Consider the following 16,818-nt stretch of genomic DNA (forward strand, 5'->3'; position numbering starts at 1 on the left):
ATACAAACCTGAGCTGTAGGCTAGCAATCCAGTGAGCTTGATTCGGTAAGGATAAATCAGAGTCAAGAATGAGGACTGTAGGATTGAAACTTTCCTTGAGAAAAGTCAAACTGTCTTCAGCTAGTCATCATTCCTTAGTATTGCCAAAGAAATTAAAAAAATAAAATACCCACCATTTAGGAGACTGCTGAATTTGTCTAGCTCATGATTAGCATTTCTGATCTAGGACATCGGTGAATACAAAAGCCTGATTTTATCAGCACGTGTGATTTAATGGCAATAGTTTTAGCTTATTTTCATTCTTCCACTTAGCTTTCAACTAGAAATAGTGACCTATGGCTTCTTCAGCTTTTATTATAAGTACTTTCCTAAAAAGTTACTTGTAAAATGAAAATTTGAAAATCAAACCCATTTTAAATTTGCTGTGCTGTCCTGTCCAGCCACCTCCCGAGAGGGCACATGTGAGTCCACACATTGACTCTCAGTGTACATCTGCCTCCACATGAATCAGGTTTCTAGATGGCCAAGGCAATAGCCAGAGAGAATGAGGAAATCAGATGTTCCCAGGAATCCTTGCTTATATAAAGAAAGTAGTAATTTCTAGTCTAGACAAGGAAAGCCCTTTTATTTAGTGGATTTGTATCTAACAATGTAACAATATTGGTTCCTGCCTGGGGCATCTGGCTTATGCTGTCTGCTCAGTCCCCACAGCTGCCAGCTCTGCAGGAAGCGCTGACAAGGATTAATTGGCTTTCCTGAGCCTTGAGGCTCAGTTCTGCTTCCCATTTCCAGTGATCCCACAGGACTCTGCTCTCATATAATTTACTGTCTGCAAGGACTTCCTATTTTCAAGAGTTGTATCTAACAGGCCCTATGTAATGTATACACATTTTCAAATTCAATAACTTCGAACCTTGAGAATCTTTCAGGATATTTAACTCAATTTAAGAAATGGGACATGACCACGTTTAGAGTATTTAGATTATTTGTTGCTTTTATGAGGGTTCTTACATGGTGCCATTTAAAATGTGTGATTTACACAAATGGCTTTGTTCCTCTTCCTCTACTTGGTAGTATTTGTAGAGTGTGACAAAGGAGTCCTTCCAATTTTATGCTGGGTTTTCTGAGCAAGATGAAGCTAGTAAGATGAGGATTTCAGGGGTGGGAGTTCTTCCCAATAACTGATTCTATTTATAGTCTCTCAAGTAATACAGATGTAATCTAGAGTCTGTTCCCTCACTTATTGCCATATATTTGGCAAGCTCTGTGGCATCACCTCAGGGAAAATTACATTGATTCCATTGTACAGGCAAAGAAGAAGTAAAGGAAGCTGTGTCCCACTATGGTGGCAGCCAATTGGTATAAAAATCACTGAGAGTTGGAAGAGACTTCTGCTGTTGTCCCATCCAACTTTCTACCAAATGCTCGTTCCTGCCTAGACAGATTCTGGGCCTCTCTCTCTCTGCCTGCCCACTGGGATCATAACAGTCTTGTTCCTGAGATTCAGCTCTATCCCATTGTTGGATAACTTGAATTCTGGATAGTTCTTTCACATAATAGATTAAAAACATCCTCTTGTAACTTGCATCAATTAGTTTGTTCTGCATAGAATGCCTAGTCATTGATTGATTGGTCCATTCATTCATTTATTCATTTTGTATTGGGTGCCTACTATGTACAATATAGTGTGCAAGACATGAACCTCAGACTCCAGGAACTGACAGGTTGGCAGGAGATGACGTAGACATATAGAAGTCGTGTGTCACGCATGTGACACAAGCAATATAATTAAGTGCTACAGGATAGGGGAGGGAGAAAAATAGGAAGGGGTCAGGTCTTGACAGGGTGGTCAGCAAATTCATCTTGGAGTGGGTAGCATTTAAAGCTGTTTTTCTTTAATGGCTTGAGGTTAAAGGTGGAGATTTGGATGTGGAGATTGTAAGGATTAAGTGTTGGAGAAGTGATGGGTAGTTTTTATTAACCAGAGCTGAGAGTTTGAACTGGAGAGTGAAAGGGCTAGAAAGGCTGGTAGAGTGAGTGTGACATTGTGAAGGACTTTCTGTGCCTGGAGTAGAGGGTAAGTGAGAGGAGTAGTGGAGACAGGGCTGTGGCCAGCTGGCATTCACATCATTCATGTCTCTCAAATGCTAGGCTGCAGAGTTTAAGGATTATCCAGTGAGGCAAGGCAGGGCCCTGGGGCCAGTTGCTGAATAGGTGACAGTTGTGTTTAGTGTGATAACTGGTGGCAGGAGACAGTGGGCTGCAGGACTATAAGGGTCAGGAGTCCTGTGGTGGCCCCTGCAATAGAAACATTGACTGAAAGTTGAATGATAATGACTGTGACACAGCCCTGGAAACTATCTACTGTGTCTTCCCCAGGAGAGCATCCCCTCCCCCACTCCCCAGACTATTTATATCCAGTGGCAAACCCCTCCTTACTTTCTGGTGAACCATTACTTATTAACATGTGGAAGTGGTTCCAGGTAATTGTGGTAGAGAATCCCAGGATCCAAATGTCTGTAGTGAAATATCTCTGCATTGATTTCCCTGCCTCCAGTGAGGTCTACATGTAGGCTAAGCCCGTATAATGAAAGAAGCTTTAAATATCCTTTAGGATAATGGTGTCCGTGCACACATGGATTTAAATTGAATAGTTTTTCTTTGGTGGTCTATGTATGGTAGACAGTAAGACCCATCATTACTACTATTCCTTTTGTATTGAGTTTGTTTTTGTTTTTGTCTAACTTGAAAAGCGGGACTGCCATATACAAAGACTAGCTGAAATGTCCAGATTTAAACTGGCGTGTTGCTCACAAAATTAGGCTACTTGCTGAATAAAGTGAATGTCACTAGCAATTTAGGGGTATGATTCAACCTGTCTTCTCACACATTGTGTTATTTATGCTTTATTCTAAACTTCAAAATTACCTTCTTTAATTTTGCAAATATTTATTGAGTACCTACCATGTGCCTGGCCCTGTTCTAGGTTTTGGGCTACATTAATGAACAAAATAGTCAAAAATTCCTGCCCTCGTGGAACATACCTAGCAAGTGGGGGGGGAGGCAATCATTAAATAAGTAATGAATAAATAAGTTAATTATATGGTATACTAGAAGGAGATAAGTGCTACAGGAAAAAGAAAAAGTAGAGAAAAGTAGGAAGGGACAGAGTTGCTTGGGAGTGTAGGGTGAGTTGTAGTTTGAGATAGAGTGGTCAGGGTTGCCCTCCTTAAGAAGGTGACATTTGAGGAAGACTTGGTGGTGAGTGAATTAGGTATGCAGGTAAAATGCAGGTATCTGGATGAAGAGAATTCCTAGGAAAGAAGGAAGCTCCTGCAATGGTGCTAAGCCCGAAGAGTGCTAGAAGTGGAGGCTCTGTGCTTTTCCATTCCCCTTAGACTAACAGTAGCTCATGTAACCAAGGAGAAAGCTAGGAAAAGAAAATAGCTAAGTTTATTTGTAATAAAACTGATTCAAAATTACTTTAAAAAAAAAAACACTTCACAGACTGATTTAAGGAGGTACAAAGGACACTAGGCGAGGTTTTCTGACTTCTAGACTGCTTGGGTCTGAATCCTGACTCTGCCACTTCCTGCCTGTGCGATCTTTGGTGTGTCATTCAGCCCTTCTGTTCCTCAGTTTCCTCATCTGTCAAATGAGGCTAATTATAGTACCTATCTTCTAGGATTGCTTTGATGATTAAATGAGTCAATAAAAAGCTTGGTACTCTGACACGTAGCAAGATTCAAATATTAGCTATTAATATTATTATGTTACTGTTACTACCTTTGTTACTTTTATGAGTTGGTGCCCTAATCTGGAATATTCTTTGAGTGTGTCTTAAGGGCTGAGTGTGTGTGTATGTGTGATCTCTTGAGAATGTGGGGCTTAATTTAAATAATTAGTTTTGAAGAATTAGGTAAAATCCTGCTGCTTAGCACATGATACGGCCTCAATGAATGTTAGTTTTCTTCCCCTCTGGCAGTATTTTACAGCACAGAAAAATAATAAAGGGTTTCCTTCTTCTGCTTGCTATTAATGAATATTTTGGCTCGTTTACGAATAAAATGAAGGCCTGGTGAAAGCATTCTATAGACGCAAACTTGGAAACTTACTTTGCTTTTAGAAACCCACCAAGAAATTGCCAGTGCGTCATTTTGAATATCATTGGAAGGCAAAGGGTGGGTAGTGGTGGGGAATTGAAAAGAAAAACAAAATGAGGGGAAAACTGAAGAAAGAGGGAAGCACTCCATTAAGGTGATACCACTTTGGGATGAGGCCACCAGAAAACTGGGAGTTCCTTTCTCTGAGAACCTTTAACAAGAGAAGGGATGGCATCAATCCAGGTAGGGCAGGAGTCCCTGAATGAAAGGGCTGGACCAGAGAGCCTTCTCCCAGCTTGTTGAGTCTCCAAGAGCAACCATTCTCCCTAGTGGACTAGCCTATTGTATTTACACACCTGAATTTGCCTATATTTCCACCTCTGTTTAAAGAGTCCTTAATACTTTAGATACAAAGAAGGCTTCTGTTGAATAATACCAAGTAAGAATCAGTCACTGTATATTGAAGTATCAGATGTTGAGAATCAACTTTCTAGTCGTCTGGGGTCTGTCCCCAACATCTCTGGATGTGGCAGCTTATGTGGTCTGCTGCCAGAAAAATACCAGTGCTTGGGGCTATCAGGGAGATAAGGCAAAGCAACATGAGAGTGGTCCGAAGGAACTCTGAGGTCTTGAGGAGAAAGGATGCTGTGTCTGCACGGGCCAGGGTGGGTGGTGGGTTAGGCTGGAGCGAGAACTGGTGCCAGGCGCCCCCTCACTGTCTGCTGCCGTTTTGATTCACAGGTGCAGCAGATGTTTCCAGGGCCATGGATCATACCTTTTCAACAGCAGCAAAAGATGGGGAAGGAGTGTGTTACACATCTCTGATTTCTGACATCTGTTACCCACCTCGGGAGGATTCTACATATTTCACTGGAATTCTTCAGAAGGAAAACAGCCACATCACCGCTTCAGAGAGCCCTGAGGAGTTGCTTACCCCCGGACCCTCCTTACCAGATGTGCCTGGGACGGAGCCTCGTGGCTTATTTAGTTCTGATTCTGGAATAGAAATGACTCCTGCAGAGTCCACTGAAGTGAACAAGATCTTAGCAGACCCCCTGGACCAGATGAAAGCAGAAGCCTATAAATACATTGACATAACTAGGCCAGAGGAGGTGAAATATCAGGAGCAACATCACCCCAAGTTGGAAGAGAAAGACTTGGACTTTAAGAATAAGGACACTGACATCTCAGCAAAATCCGAAGAGGCCCGTGGAGCAGAGAAACCATCTCCTGTGGAGGGAAAGATCCTCAAGGACCATTTATTTGAAGAATCAACGTTTGAACCATATGTAGCCGATATCTCTGAAGCACAGCACAGTGCTCCTCTGATCACTGCCCCTGTCAAAATCACGCTGACTGAGATCGAGCCTTCTGTTGAAACTGCTACCCCAGAGAAGACCCCCGAGAAGCAAGATATCTGCCTGAAACCAAGTCCTGACACAGTCCCCACAGTCACCGTCTCAGAGCCTGAAGATGACAGCCCAGGATCTGTCACTCCTCCGTCTTCTGGAACAGGTAAGGCAACGGGTGTTCCCTGCCTTGGGAAAACCCAGCATATGGAAAACTGAACATTAAGGAGTGAAGATTTGCATTCAAAATACTTAAATCTCAATTTAACTGATTTAATTAACATATAACTTTTTCAGTCTTGTGCCCATTATGCAAAGGTTGACATCTGGGATTTTTTAGAGTCCTCTCAGATTTGCTTTGTAAAATATTTCTTTCTTCCTTTGAGGGGAGAGGTAAAGATGACATGCTGGGGACATTAAAATCCTCCTGTGGCTTTACTCTTCAGAGCAGAGAAGGAGATGCTGCCAGCTTCTAGGTTAGCTCTCCTCCCTGACCTCTGGGCATCGTGGAGAGTACCTTGACTGTTCTTCCCAGACCAGGTGGGCCACCTTGGACAGAGCATTTAACATTCCTGGCCCCAACTCCAAGTCTGAACAATGAAGGGGGGTAGGGTAGAGGTTAGAGTCTTTTTTTGGGGGGGGGGGAATGGGCAGTGACAGTAAACCTAAACAAAGGGTACTCCTCCCCTCCCCCTTCAATCTCAGCACATCATTTTCATCTTTTTAGTTTATTGAAGTTCTGCATAAAATTTTATTTTTTAAACTAAAGATCCTATTTGGTTAGAATAAAAAAAGTTCAGAATTCACTAGCCTATGATGTTTTTCAACCTGAGCCTTCTACTCTGACTCAAGGCAGGGTGTTGTTAAACCACATCGAAACCCCTCTCAAACACAAAGGGGACCTCCCATACTCTAATGAAAGGCCAGCTACCACTGGTAGCTAGAGCTTCCCCATCCCACCCTGTGCCACCATCCTGGGTAGTAGAAGTGGAGCCTTTGTATCTCCATCGCTCTCAAACGCTCATGAGGCATCAGGATGAAGAGGATAATGAGAGATCCTTGAATCGTCCCCTGCCTCCAGTGGCTGGAATTCTGACCCCACACAAAAGAAATTTACAAACCTTTTTGATTTACAAAAAGCAATTTTCCAAAGAATAGATATAGGTATATGTATAACTGAATCACTTTGCTGTACACCTGAAACTAACACAACACTGCTAACTACACTCCAATGTAAAATAAAAAGTTAAAAAAAAAGCAATTTTCAGCACCTCAGGTAAAAGAGCTTCTACTGAACTCTTAAAACAGATCTAAACCCTTACAATTAGGAGTGACTGCTCTAAATCCTGATGATGCAGTAAGTCCAAGTGTTAGAACAGAGGGGATTTAATGGAAGTCCTTCCTGTCTTATTTCCCTAAAGATTTTAGCATCAATTCCTCCCCTCCCCAGCCTTACCTCAGACTCATTCAGCTGTAAACTGACTGCACCAAGTTCCTGATTTTCAAATTCATTCATTCACTCAACACACACTTTTCTTTTGGTCAGGCACTCGAATAGGCACTGGTGATGCTGGAGTTGAAAAGCAAACAAAAAACAGTCCCTGCCTTCCAGTGAGACAGATGACCAGGGAAATAGTCACACTCCAGTGTGACTTATCCCAACTGACAGCAGGGGGTAGGGACATATCTGAGTCTCAAAGCCTCCTTGTGGTTTTTCTGGCAATGCATGTAAAACCCTTCGATTATCCCATGACATAAAGATACTGACACTCTGAAGATATAAACTACATTATAAGCTGTGTTTACAGAGCTCCAGGGTTGTCTGGTGGTCATTACAGAGGAACTTTGGCCAGTCTTCAGGAAGAGTGAAATGACCCCATACGTTTTGGTCCATTTATTATATGACACATGCCTCGTGAGAAAATTACAGTTTACAAAGCTGATGGTAAAGACTTGATACAGGATTCGTTAATTAGGAGGGAATTTTTTTTTCTTCAGTAGTCACGACTCACTGGGGTTCGGGAGCATCTTCAAGAGAAGACAAAGTCGGATTTGGCTCTCATGATCTTGGAGTTTTATGATCTGTTGGTGGCCATTTGACAGCAAGGAATTAGGACAGTGGTTTTCTCTGCAATTGTTTCAAATAAACATTCTAAGTAAGGTTTATTCCAGAAAGAGAAAGTCCCCTGTCCCATTACACAATTACCTCTCATGTTCAGCTCCTCTCTCCACACACATCCCACACCATAACACCTGAGTCATATGAGAACACGTAAGAATAAAATTAATAGGAGAGATAGGAGGACTCGGTTCGTCATTGAGGCTTTTCTCCTTGTCTTTTTTATCCCAAGAGGTTACCCTAACCCCCTCCCCATCTTGTGAGCCCCTGGTACCATGTGACACTGTGCCCATAGACACTGGAGGATTTGGGCTTTGTTACATCTGTTGGGTCTTGATTCACTCTGCCATTTCCTGTGCTGACAGGTAAGACAAACAAAGAATTACATGTAATCCTACATAGAAACTGAGGAAAAGGAAAGCATTCTAAAGAAAAGGAATTCAGTTTTTCACTGTTTAATAAATAAGGAATTATCAACTGACTTTGGGGAATAATCTTAATTATGTGAATTATGAATCAGAAGAAGATCTAATTTAGGACAGTTTTAGCAGCAGACCCTAAAGCTTAAGCAAGGAGTCTAATATACTTTCTTCAATTCCAATAGATTATTACATTTTGTAACTTTCTCCAACATACTTAATTATTTTCATCATATTAAATAATGTACCATGAGGTACGGAGGTAAAAATTCTTACAGCTTAAATATTGAAAGTTTCTTCTAAGCAGAGATCAGTCATGAATACAAGTGAAGTATTTTAGGAAACTATAGTAAGTGCCCTGATGCATCAGACCACTGGCCCATCAGCAGCATGTTGTTTCTGACACAAACTCCTAGAAGGATATTATGGTGGTCACGGATGTTATTTGAGGTGTTATCCTCAGAAAGGACAATAATCAAGAGGCCACCATAAAACCACACCAGTGTCCCTTAAAAAGAAGTAAGCAATAAAAAGTAAATCAGTTTAAACTCTGAAAACTGTTGCTGTTTCCTTGCATTGATGAGGTCTGTGATTCTCCTACCCATTTTGAAAATTTATTCTTTTATTCAAAAATACTTATTGAGTGACTTCAATGTGTCAGACATGTGCTGGGCACCAGAGAACAGTGAACAAGATGTGTAAAGTCCCTGCCCTCACGGAGCTTACTTGCTAGTGGGAGAAGTCAATAAAAGGAAGCACATAAATAAATAGTGTAATTTCATGGGGTATGAATTCTGTGAAGAGTGATAGAATGTTGTGTGTGAGAGGGTCAAGGATGGCCTCTCTGAGGTGACATGTGATCTGAGATTTGAATGAGAAGAAGCCCACAATTCAGAGAGGGGTTAAGAGGGGCCCCAGGTGCAGAGGACAACTAATACACAGGCCCCAAGGCTGTATTATTTGGGAACTGAAAGATGGTCGAAAGGAGCAAGGGAGGAGTATGGCATAGAACAGAATTGGAGAGGTAGACAGGGCCCCGATCATTCAGGGCTTCACATGCGAGGATAAAGAATTTGAATTTTGTTCCAAATGCAGTGGGAAAGCATTGGAGGGTTTTAATCTGGGAAATGATGCCATTCATTCATTCATCCTTTCACTTAACAAATACGTATTGACCATTTACTCCATACCAGGTATTGCTCCATCACTGCTGGGGATACAGTGGTGAAACATAACAAGTTTCCTGCATTCATGGAGTTTGCATTCTAATTGAGAAGACTTACATACAAATAAATAATAATGTAATATCAGGTCGTTATAATGGTTATGAAGAAAAATAAAGCAAGATAGAATGTAAGAGGGTGATGGGGTGGCCATGAGGAAACGCATTTCCCTGCTGATGGTTTTCAGCAGAGACCTGAATGGGGTGAGAGAGCAAGCCATATAGACACCTGAGGAAGAAATGCCAGGCTGAGGAGACAGCCAGTGCAGAGGCCCGGAGCTGGGAATGTCCTCTGTGTTCCAGGAGCAGCTAGAAGGTCAGTGTGGCTGCAGTGGGGAGAAGGAAGGGAAGAGCTGCAGCATCAGATTTGTGTTTTCAAAAGATCCTTCTGGATGATGAGTGGAGAATGAGCTGGGAGCAAAGGGGAGGCCTGAATGGCAGCATTGTTCATGGTTGTTCACTGGCATCTGCAACTTGGTAGACTGGCCCATGTTCACCTTCCATTTTATCAATCTGAATTATATCATTCAAAATTAGCAGCAGCAGCAAACACATCTCCCCATGTGGGGTGGTTCTAACCTCCTCAGTTTCTATATTCTATTTAATTATTTTCAACGACTGTTTCTAGCTTTGCTGTGTCAGACCTGACACATAACTAGTGTCTTAGCTAGAGGCCCATAAGTTTTTAACAAGGGTAGGAAAACCTCTGTTTTGTTCTAAATTTTCTCCTGATTCCTCCTAGCACTTTGTTAAACTTTTACTTCACTTTAAGAATGGAGGGCAATGTCTACACTATATACCGAGTCCCCTTTCACTCATAATAAAGATGATTTTTTTTAAAGTAGTACTTTTACTTACCCAAGATGAAACTTATCAGGCCCTTTCCTCCCACCCCACAGCTGTCTGATACCATCCTTACTCTTGAGTAAATAAAGCAATATCCTTGAGCCTTCTTTTCTGAATGCTCTAACACAGTGGTTTTCAGCTAGAGGTAGGGTTACCAGATAAAAATACCAATATTTCGTGGGACATACTTATACTAAAAAAATTCACTGTTTATCAGAGATTCCTATTTAACTGGGTATCCTGTATTTTATTTGTTAAATCTGCCATCCCTAACTGGAGGTGATCTTTAGAATCACCCTTAGAGTTACAAAATGCAGATGCCTGGGCCCCATTCAGACTTACTTCTACTAAGTCAGAATTTCTGAGGGCAGTTTTGAGCCATACACCTGACGAAGGACCACTGTCTAAGATCTGAGGTAGTCCTCACATGAGCTCTGTTGGTTGCATACCTCCTATGTGCCAGGCATTGCACTAGGTGCTGGGGATATGGTAGTGAACGAACACCTTGGCTGCCCTTTGCCCTCATGATGCTTTCAGTCTGGGGTCAGGGAGAGTGCGGGAGGGTGAAGAGACAGATGTTAATGAAATCATCACATACACATACAGAGCCACCCAGGGGCACCCGGTTGTGCAGAATGAGTGGGCACCACCCTGTCTCCTGAATGATGCAGCATCAGGCCGGTTTGCACACGAGGCAGGCTACCCTGCAGGGTCGCCTGTGGTCCTCTTAGCCCAAGAGCCTGCCTGCCTGCTTCGTGGTCTCCTAGGAATGTTGTACAAGTAGGAGTTTGGTCAGTCCTGGCAGTTTGTATGGTTAGACAGAGGCTGCCAGCATGAGAAATTGGAAGGATGTGTGCTATGGAAAGGGATGAAATATCCAGGATGAGAACTTTCTTCCCCTGGCCCATCAAAACAGCTCACTGTTCTGACTTCCATGTTTCTGAGTATGGAATTCCTATTCATTATACTCACCCAGGCTCACTGTTTCTGAGTGATCTTTGACACCCCCCCCATTTCTTTCTCACTTACCACATGAAGCAGACCCCAAGTCTGTGCTTTCTCTCTCGTCAGTGTCTCTTGAATTATCCTTTCTTTTCCATCCCTATGACCACTACAACTCATTAGGTCCCCTTGACTATTGCAGTATCCTCTTAATGGGTCATCCTTGTTTTATTCTTTCTTTCCTAAGTTCATCCTGACCCTTCTAGGACCCACCAGTGCCTTCCTGATAAAATATTGACTTTTAAACTAGCTTCCAGGCCTTTCTATGATCAGGGGTCTGCTTAACTTTCCAGTCATACGTGGTCTTTTGTGACTGGCTTATTTCACTTAGCATACTGTTTTCAGGGTTTAGCCATGTTGTAGCATGTATCAGTATTTCATTCCTTTTTATGGCCAAATAATATTCCATTGTATGGATATACCACATTTTACTTATCCATTCATTAATTAGTGGACATTGGGTTGTTTCGCTTTTTTGACAGTTATGGATAATGCTGTTATGAACACTGTGTACAAGTTTTTGTATGGACATAGGTTTTCAATTCTCTACTTATGAGTGGAATTTCTGTATCATATGATAACTAAATAGTTGAACTACCAGACTGTTTTCCAAAGCAACTATACCATTTTTTATTCCCACCAACAGTGGATGAGAGTTTCTATTTCTCCACATCCTTTCCACCACTTGTTACTCTCTGACTTTGTTATTCTAGCAATCCTAGTGAGTGTGAAGTGGTAACACACTGGTTTTGATTTGCACTTCTCTGGTGAATTATGATGTTGAGCATATTTTCATATGCTTTTTTGTCACGTGTAAATATTCCTTGGAGAAATGTCTATTCAAGCCCTTTGCCTATTTTTTAACTGGGTTGTCTTTTTATAACTGAGTTGTAAAAATTTTTAACATATTCTAGATACACGTCTCTTATAAGATATATGGTTTGTAAAATTTTCTCCCATTCTGTGGGTTGTCCTTCTACATTCTTGATGTTGTCCTCTAACACACAAAAGTGTTTAATTTGGATGCATTCCAAGTTGTGTATTTTTATTTTGTCGTTTATGTTTTTGGTGTCATGTCTAAGAAACCACTGTATAATCCAGGGTCATGAAGATTCATTTCTGTGTTTTCTTCTGGAGTTTCTGGTTTTAGCTCATATATTTAGGTTGGATCCACGTGGAGTTAATTTTTACATATGACATGAGGTAGGGGTCCAGCTTCATTCTTTTGTATGTGGTTATGCAGCTCACTTTTCCTCTTCGTCTCATTCTCCAAAATATAATTTGCCCTATCTGAGACCCCACCCCCTTTTTGAACAGATGTAGCATGATATAGTGAGAAACACATGGAACATAAAGACTTGAGTTCAAATTTAAGCCGAGTCATTTCTAGCCACATGGCTATATCATTCAGGGTCCTGTGAGGAAACAAAGTGACACACTCAAAGGTTGTAACTGAAGAGGGTTTAAAGAGGTAGCTATTTACAAATGTGTAAAGACAGTTAAGAGAACAAACAAAAGATGGTAAAGCACTCAAGGACTGGCAATATTAGGGATCTGTTAACACCCCTGGACCCGAAGGAGGAAGGGGAGGGAACAGCGTTCCCAAAGCCTGCCAAAACCTGGAGCTTCAGAAGCAGCAACAGGTATAAATACCCTAACATTTCTCTCCACCCCCTCCTCCTATGATTCCTATTGGCTGAAAACAACCAGAAACTAGAGGGGAAGCAATTCCAGGTAATGCCTTCTATGTAGGTCAGCCTCTCAGAACAGAGAACAGGGCAGAGAAAGATGGGAATAAGTCCAAGGGGGCAAAGATAGAAAAACCAGTACAGTGACCTTGGACAAGTCACTTAACCTACTGCCACTAGACTCGAAGCCCCATATGTGAAGTGCCTCTATCCCAGCAGATGCTCGACAAGTGGAGCTGTGACGATGTAGCTACTGATAGTGCTCTGGAAGTACAGGCTGTTCCTCCATTCACACTAGCCTCTACTCCCTATCTTCTTCCTCCTCCGTCTGGCCTACCAGTGAGAATTAATGTAGCTTTTATACTTTTATGCTGCTTGTAATCATATCAAGGAACTATGTGCATGACTTATTACGGAACTAACTTCTATAAAAATAGAGTTTGGGATCATGCAGTAAATCTTTTTACACATAAATTGTGTGCAAGATAATGAGGATGTTGTTGTTTTAAGTTATTAAGAAAAACAACAGCATAGATCATATCACTTCTCTGCTCAAAACCCTCCAATGGTTTCTCATTTCTCTCAAAAGCCTGATGAGATCCTACATGATGATCCCCCTTCCCTGAATGCTTTTGACCTCTTTTCCTATTATTCTGCCCCTTATTCACTTTGCCCCAGACATAATTGCCTCCTTGTGATATCTATAAATCATTGCGGCTCCCACCTCCAGGCCTTTGTACTATCTGTTCCCTCTGCTTGGCATGCTTTTCCTCTGGATATCTTCATGAATCCCTCACTCACCTTCTCAAGTGTTGAATATCGGTTTCCTTCTCAGTAAGGCCTACCTTGACTACCCTATTTAAAATTGCAAACTCATCCCCACCCTGTCACAGCCCTCCTGATCCCATTAGCCTACTCTACTTTTTTATTTCCATAGCACTTAACATCTTCTAACATACTATATACTTTAATTATTTATTACATGTATTGTTTGTGTATTGTGTTCTCCTCCCACTAGAATATAAGTAGAGATTTTGTTTCCTGTTTCATTCACTGATACATCCCAAGTGCCTATAAGAGTGACGACACATAGTAGGTTCTCAATAAATAACAGATGAATGAATGATACATGGATAAAGGATAAAATCAATTCAGCTTTATAGAGAATTAGACAAATCTAAAATGTTTTATCCATTGGGGTTCTCCCACAGTCCTAAATTGACAGATTACTTAGCCATAGATAGTCTACCTCTTACCCCTCCTATATCCCTCCCAGTGACCTCGGAGCTTTGGAGAAATGACAAGTGGTTCTTGCTTACAAAAGGGCCAGAAATCACTGTCTAGAATATTCTGAAATAAGGCCCTGCTGCATGGGCAAGGGGAGAACCAAGCTCCTGAAAATTGTTGTCATGGCGATCCCAGGTAATTTCAATTAAGATAGAAATATCAGTAAGATTGCTGGTGAGGTTTGGGGGCCATCTGGATAAACGTCAGACAGAAGGCAGGCACTCACCCAGTAGACAGGGGTTGACTCTTGGGTATTGTTCTTCTCAAGAGGAGGTGAAGAGATGAAAAAGAATGACAGTGGGCTCCACCACTAGAAGCCCTGTGGGGTTGTGCAGTATGGTAATCTGCACAGCCTGCTTGGTGGAATTGGCAAAAACTATCTATTATATTGCTTCACTTTGTTACACTTTTCACTAAAAAGGGAGTAAAAGTATTGATTCTTATGGGAAATGTAAAGCTTAGAAGTCAAGTTGTATACAAGGATCCAAATTAGCTTTCTTTGTCTTATTGAAGTAGGGAATACGAACAGAAACAGACAAGGAATAATGGATGATTTCAGATTTTTTGACATTGGTGGGCCAAATTAGAGAGTTATATACATTGCATTATCTAATGAAATCTGTGAAACTGGAAAACTCTCCTCACAGAATGGATTAGAAATCAAAACCATGACTTCTAGAATCTTTCCCACATTGGAACAGAAAAACCAACGAGGTGCTAACGCTAAGAAATTGCTGGGTCATTTTTAAAAATAGCTAGATTAAGATAGATAGGTATATCAAACACTGATTAACTGGGCCATAACAGTAATTAGCCTTTTAGTTCAGGTGGCCTGTCTTTCCAGCATAGCCCTGGAAACAGACTATTTTTGTGCTAATGAGATATATATTTTTTAAGCAACGAGAAAATACCTCCCCTAATGGAATTTTGTTTTATTTCTTCTTTTTCTGTCCATCTGTCTTGTCCTTGTGTGTGCCTCTTTGGCTCTTCCTCGCTCTGTGGGACGACAGAACCATCTGCTGCAGAATCCCAGGGGAAATGCAGCATCTCCGAGGATGAGCTGATCACTGCCATTAAGGAAGCAAAGGGGTTGTCCTTCGAAACAACGGAGAGTCCACGGCCAGCGGGCCAGGTGGCCGACAGGCCGGAGGCCAAGGCCAGGTCCGGGCTGCCCACCATCCCTAGCCCCCTGGACCACGAGGCCAGCAGCGCGGAGTCGGGGGACTCGGAGATCGAGTTGGTGTCCGAGGACCCGCTGGCCGCCGAGGACGCTCTGCCCTCGGGCTACGTGACCTTTGGTCATGTGGGTGGCCCGCCGCCGTCGCCGGCCTCTCCGTCCATCCAGTACAGCATCCTGAGGGAGGAGCGTGAGGCTGAGCTGGACAGCGAGCTCATCATCGAGTCGTGTGACGCCTCCTCCGCCTCGGAGGAGAGTCCCAAACGGGAGCAGGACTCGCCGCCCATGAAGCCGGGCGCCCTGGATGCCATCCGGGAGGAGCCGGGCACCCGGGCCGAGGAGCGCGCCCACAGCCAGCAGGGCCTGGTGGAGCCGGGGCCCTTCCTCAAATTCCCTTCGGCTGCCCCCCAAGTCTGCTCCGAGCTGCCCTCTGGAGACGGAGCCCCTGTGCCCGAGGGGTCTGCAGTGCCACGGACACCTGTGGAAGCAGCGAGTTACGACCAGAGCTCCCAGGCCACAAAGGGCCCTGGGCCTCAGGGTCCAGGCGTCGCGCCCCCTCTGCTGTTTCTCAATAAGCAACAAGGTAAAGTGACAGCTTTCTTGATTGAAGTAGCTTGTCTTGCTTACTGGGTGCTCTGAGATATTCAGCAGAGGGAGGTGGTTCTGCCTTAGCCCTGTAGTCATGTCCTAGCTGGTCAAACAATCGACCGGAGAACAATTCCGAGGCGGGTGGGGAATAGATGAGAGGATTCAGATTCGCAGCTGGGGCTTCCATGGAAGAAACACGTGCTCCGAGCTGCTCTGGGCTGGCTGAACCAGAGCATCTCCAATAATGAGCGGTTTTGTGTACATTCCAAGATCTCCTGAATGGAGTGAATGTGTCCCTCCTTTCGTTCCAGGACTGGGTTTCCTCACTTGGGAAGGGATGGGGTTTTGTTATTGTCCAGTCTCATTTCCAGTTTCCCACCCTCTCAGTGATGGGATGTGGCTACAGTCCCTCTAGGTGCTGGAACCCACCATTAGCACTTCCATTTTGCCAAACTTCTTTCTTAAATGGGCCAAGAGCATCTCAGCGCCATCCTTTCTCTTACCAAAAAACAAACAAAACAACAACGATGACAAAACCAGCAAGGAATTTGGGCCTTGATAAGGTTTTTGTGTCCCAGCTAGCCAGGAAAGACAGGGACCGAAGTTAGTCCCAGGGTTTCTCCTGTGCCTAAGCAAGGCCTAAGGTGACTAATTAATTTTAAAGTCACTTTTAACTTAGAATGATTTTAATCTGGCCATTATAGTTTTCCTATGAGAAATCTTGAGTTGAATGAAGTCTTCAAATGCAGAAAAAATGGAAGTCATTATTTTGTCTTCCAGGCACTCTTCCCCCCAAGTCATCCCCCACACCGGATTGCAGTTGTATAATGGAATTCAGGAAAGGAATGAAAGAGTCAGATGAATAAATTAGGCCCTGCACAGTCTAGTTAATGGGCTACATTGAAGATAGACAGTCTCTTCCCAGATGCTGGGTAGAAGAACATCCAGGTGGAACTTGAAAACAAACCCTAAAAGCACAACTCTGTTCAAGGTCCCCTCTTACCCATCTCCTCTGCTT

The 16,818-nt window shown here is 42.8% G+C and overlaps 1 protein-coding gene across 2 annotated transcripts in view; it reads left to right on the forward strand.

Annotated features, from left to right (window-relative positions):
- RTN1 (reticulon 1) overlaps positions 1-16,818 on the forward strand; it is a gene marked incomplete at its 5' end in the record, with an annotated part of 241,427 nt that overhangs the window by 105,222 nt on the left and 119,387 nt on the right. The window contains 2 exons of one of the 2 annotated variants that reach the window (XM_082649525.1): positions 4,845-5,618; positions 15,046-15,795. The exons of the other annotated variant lie outside the window; for it this stretch is intronic. Coding sequence (XP_082505651.1) covers positions 4,845-5,618; positions 15,046-15,795 — 1,524 coding nt within the window. The remainder of the gene's footprint in view (positions 1-4,844; positions 5,619-15,045; positions 15,796-16,818) is intronic. 2 annotated transcript variants of the gene reach the window in all.

Source organism: Grampus griseus (assembly GCF_964374135.1).
Source record: "Grampus griseus genome assembly, chromosome: 2".
Lineage (NCBI taxonomy): Eukaryota > Metazoa > Chordata > Mammalia > Artiodactyla > Delphinidae > Grampus > Grampus griseus.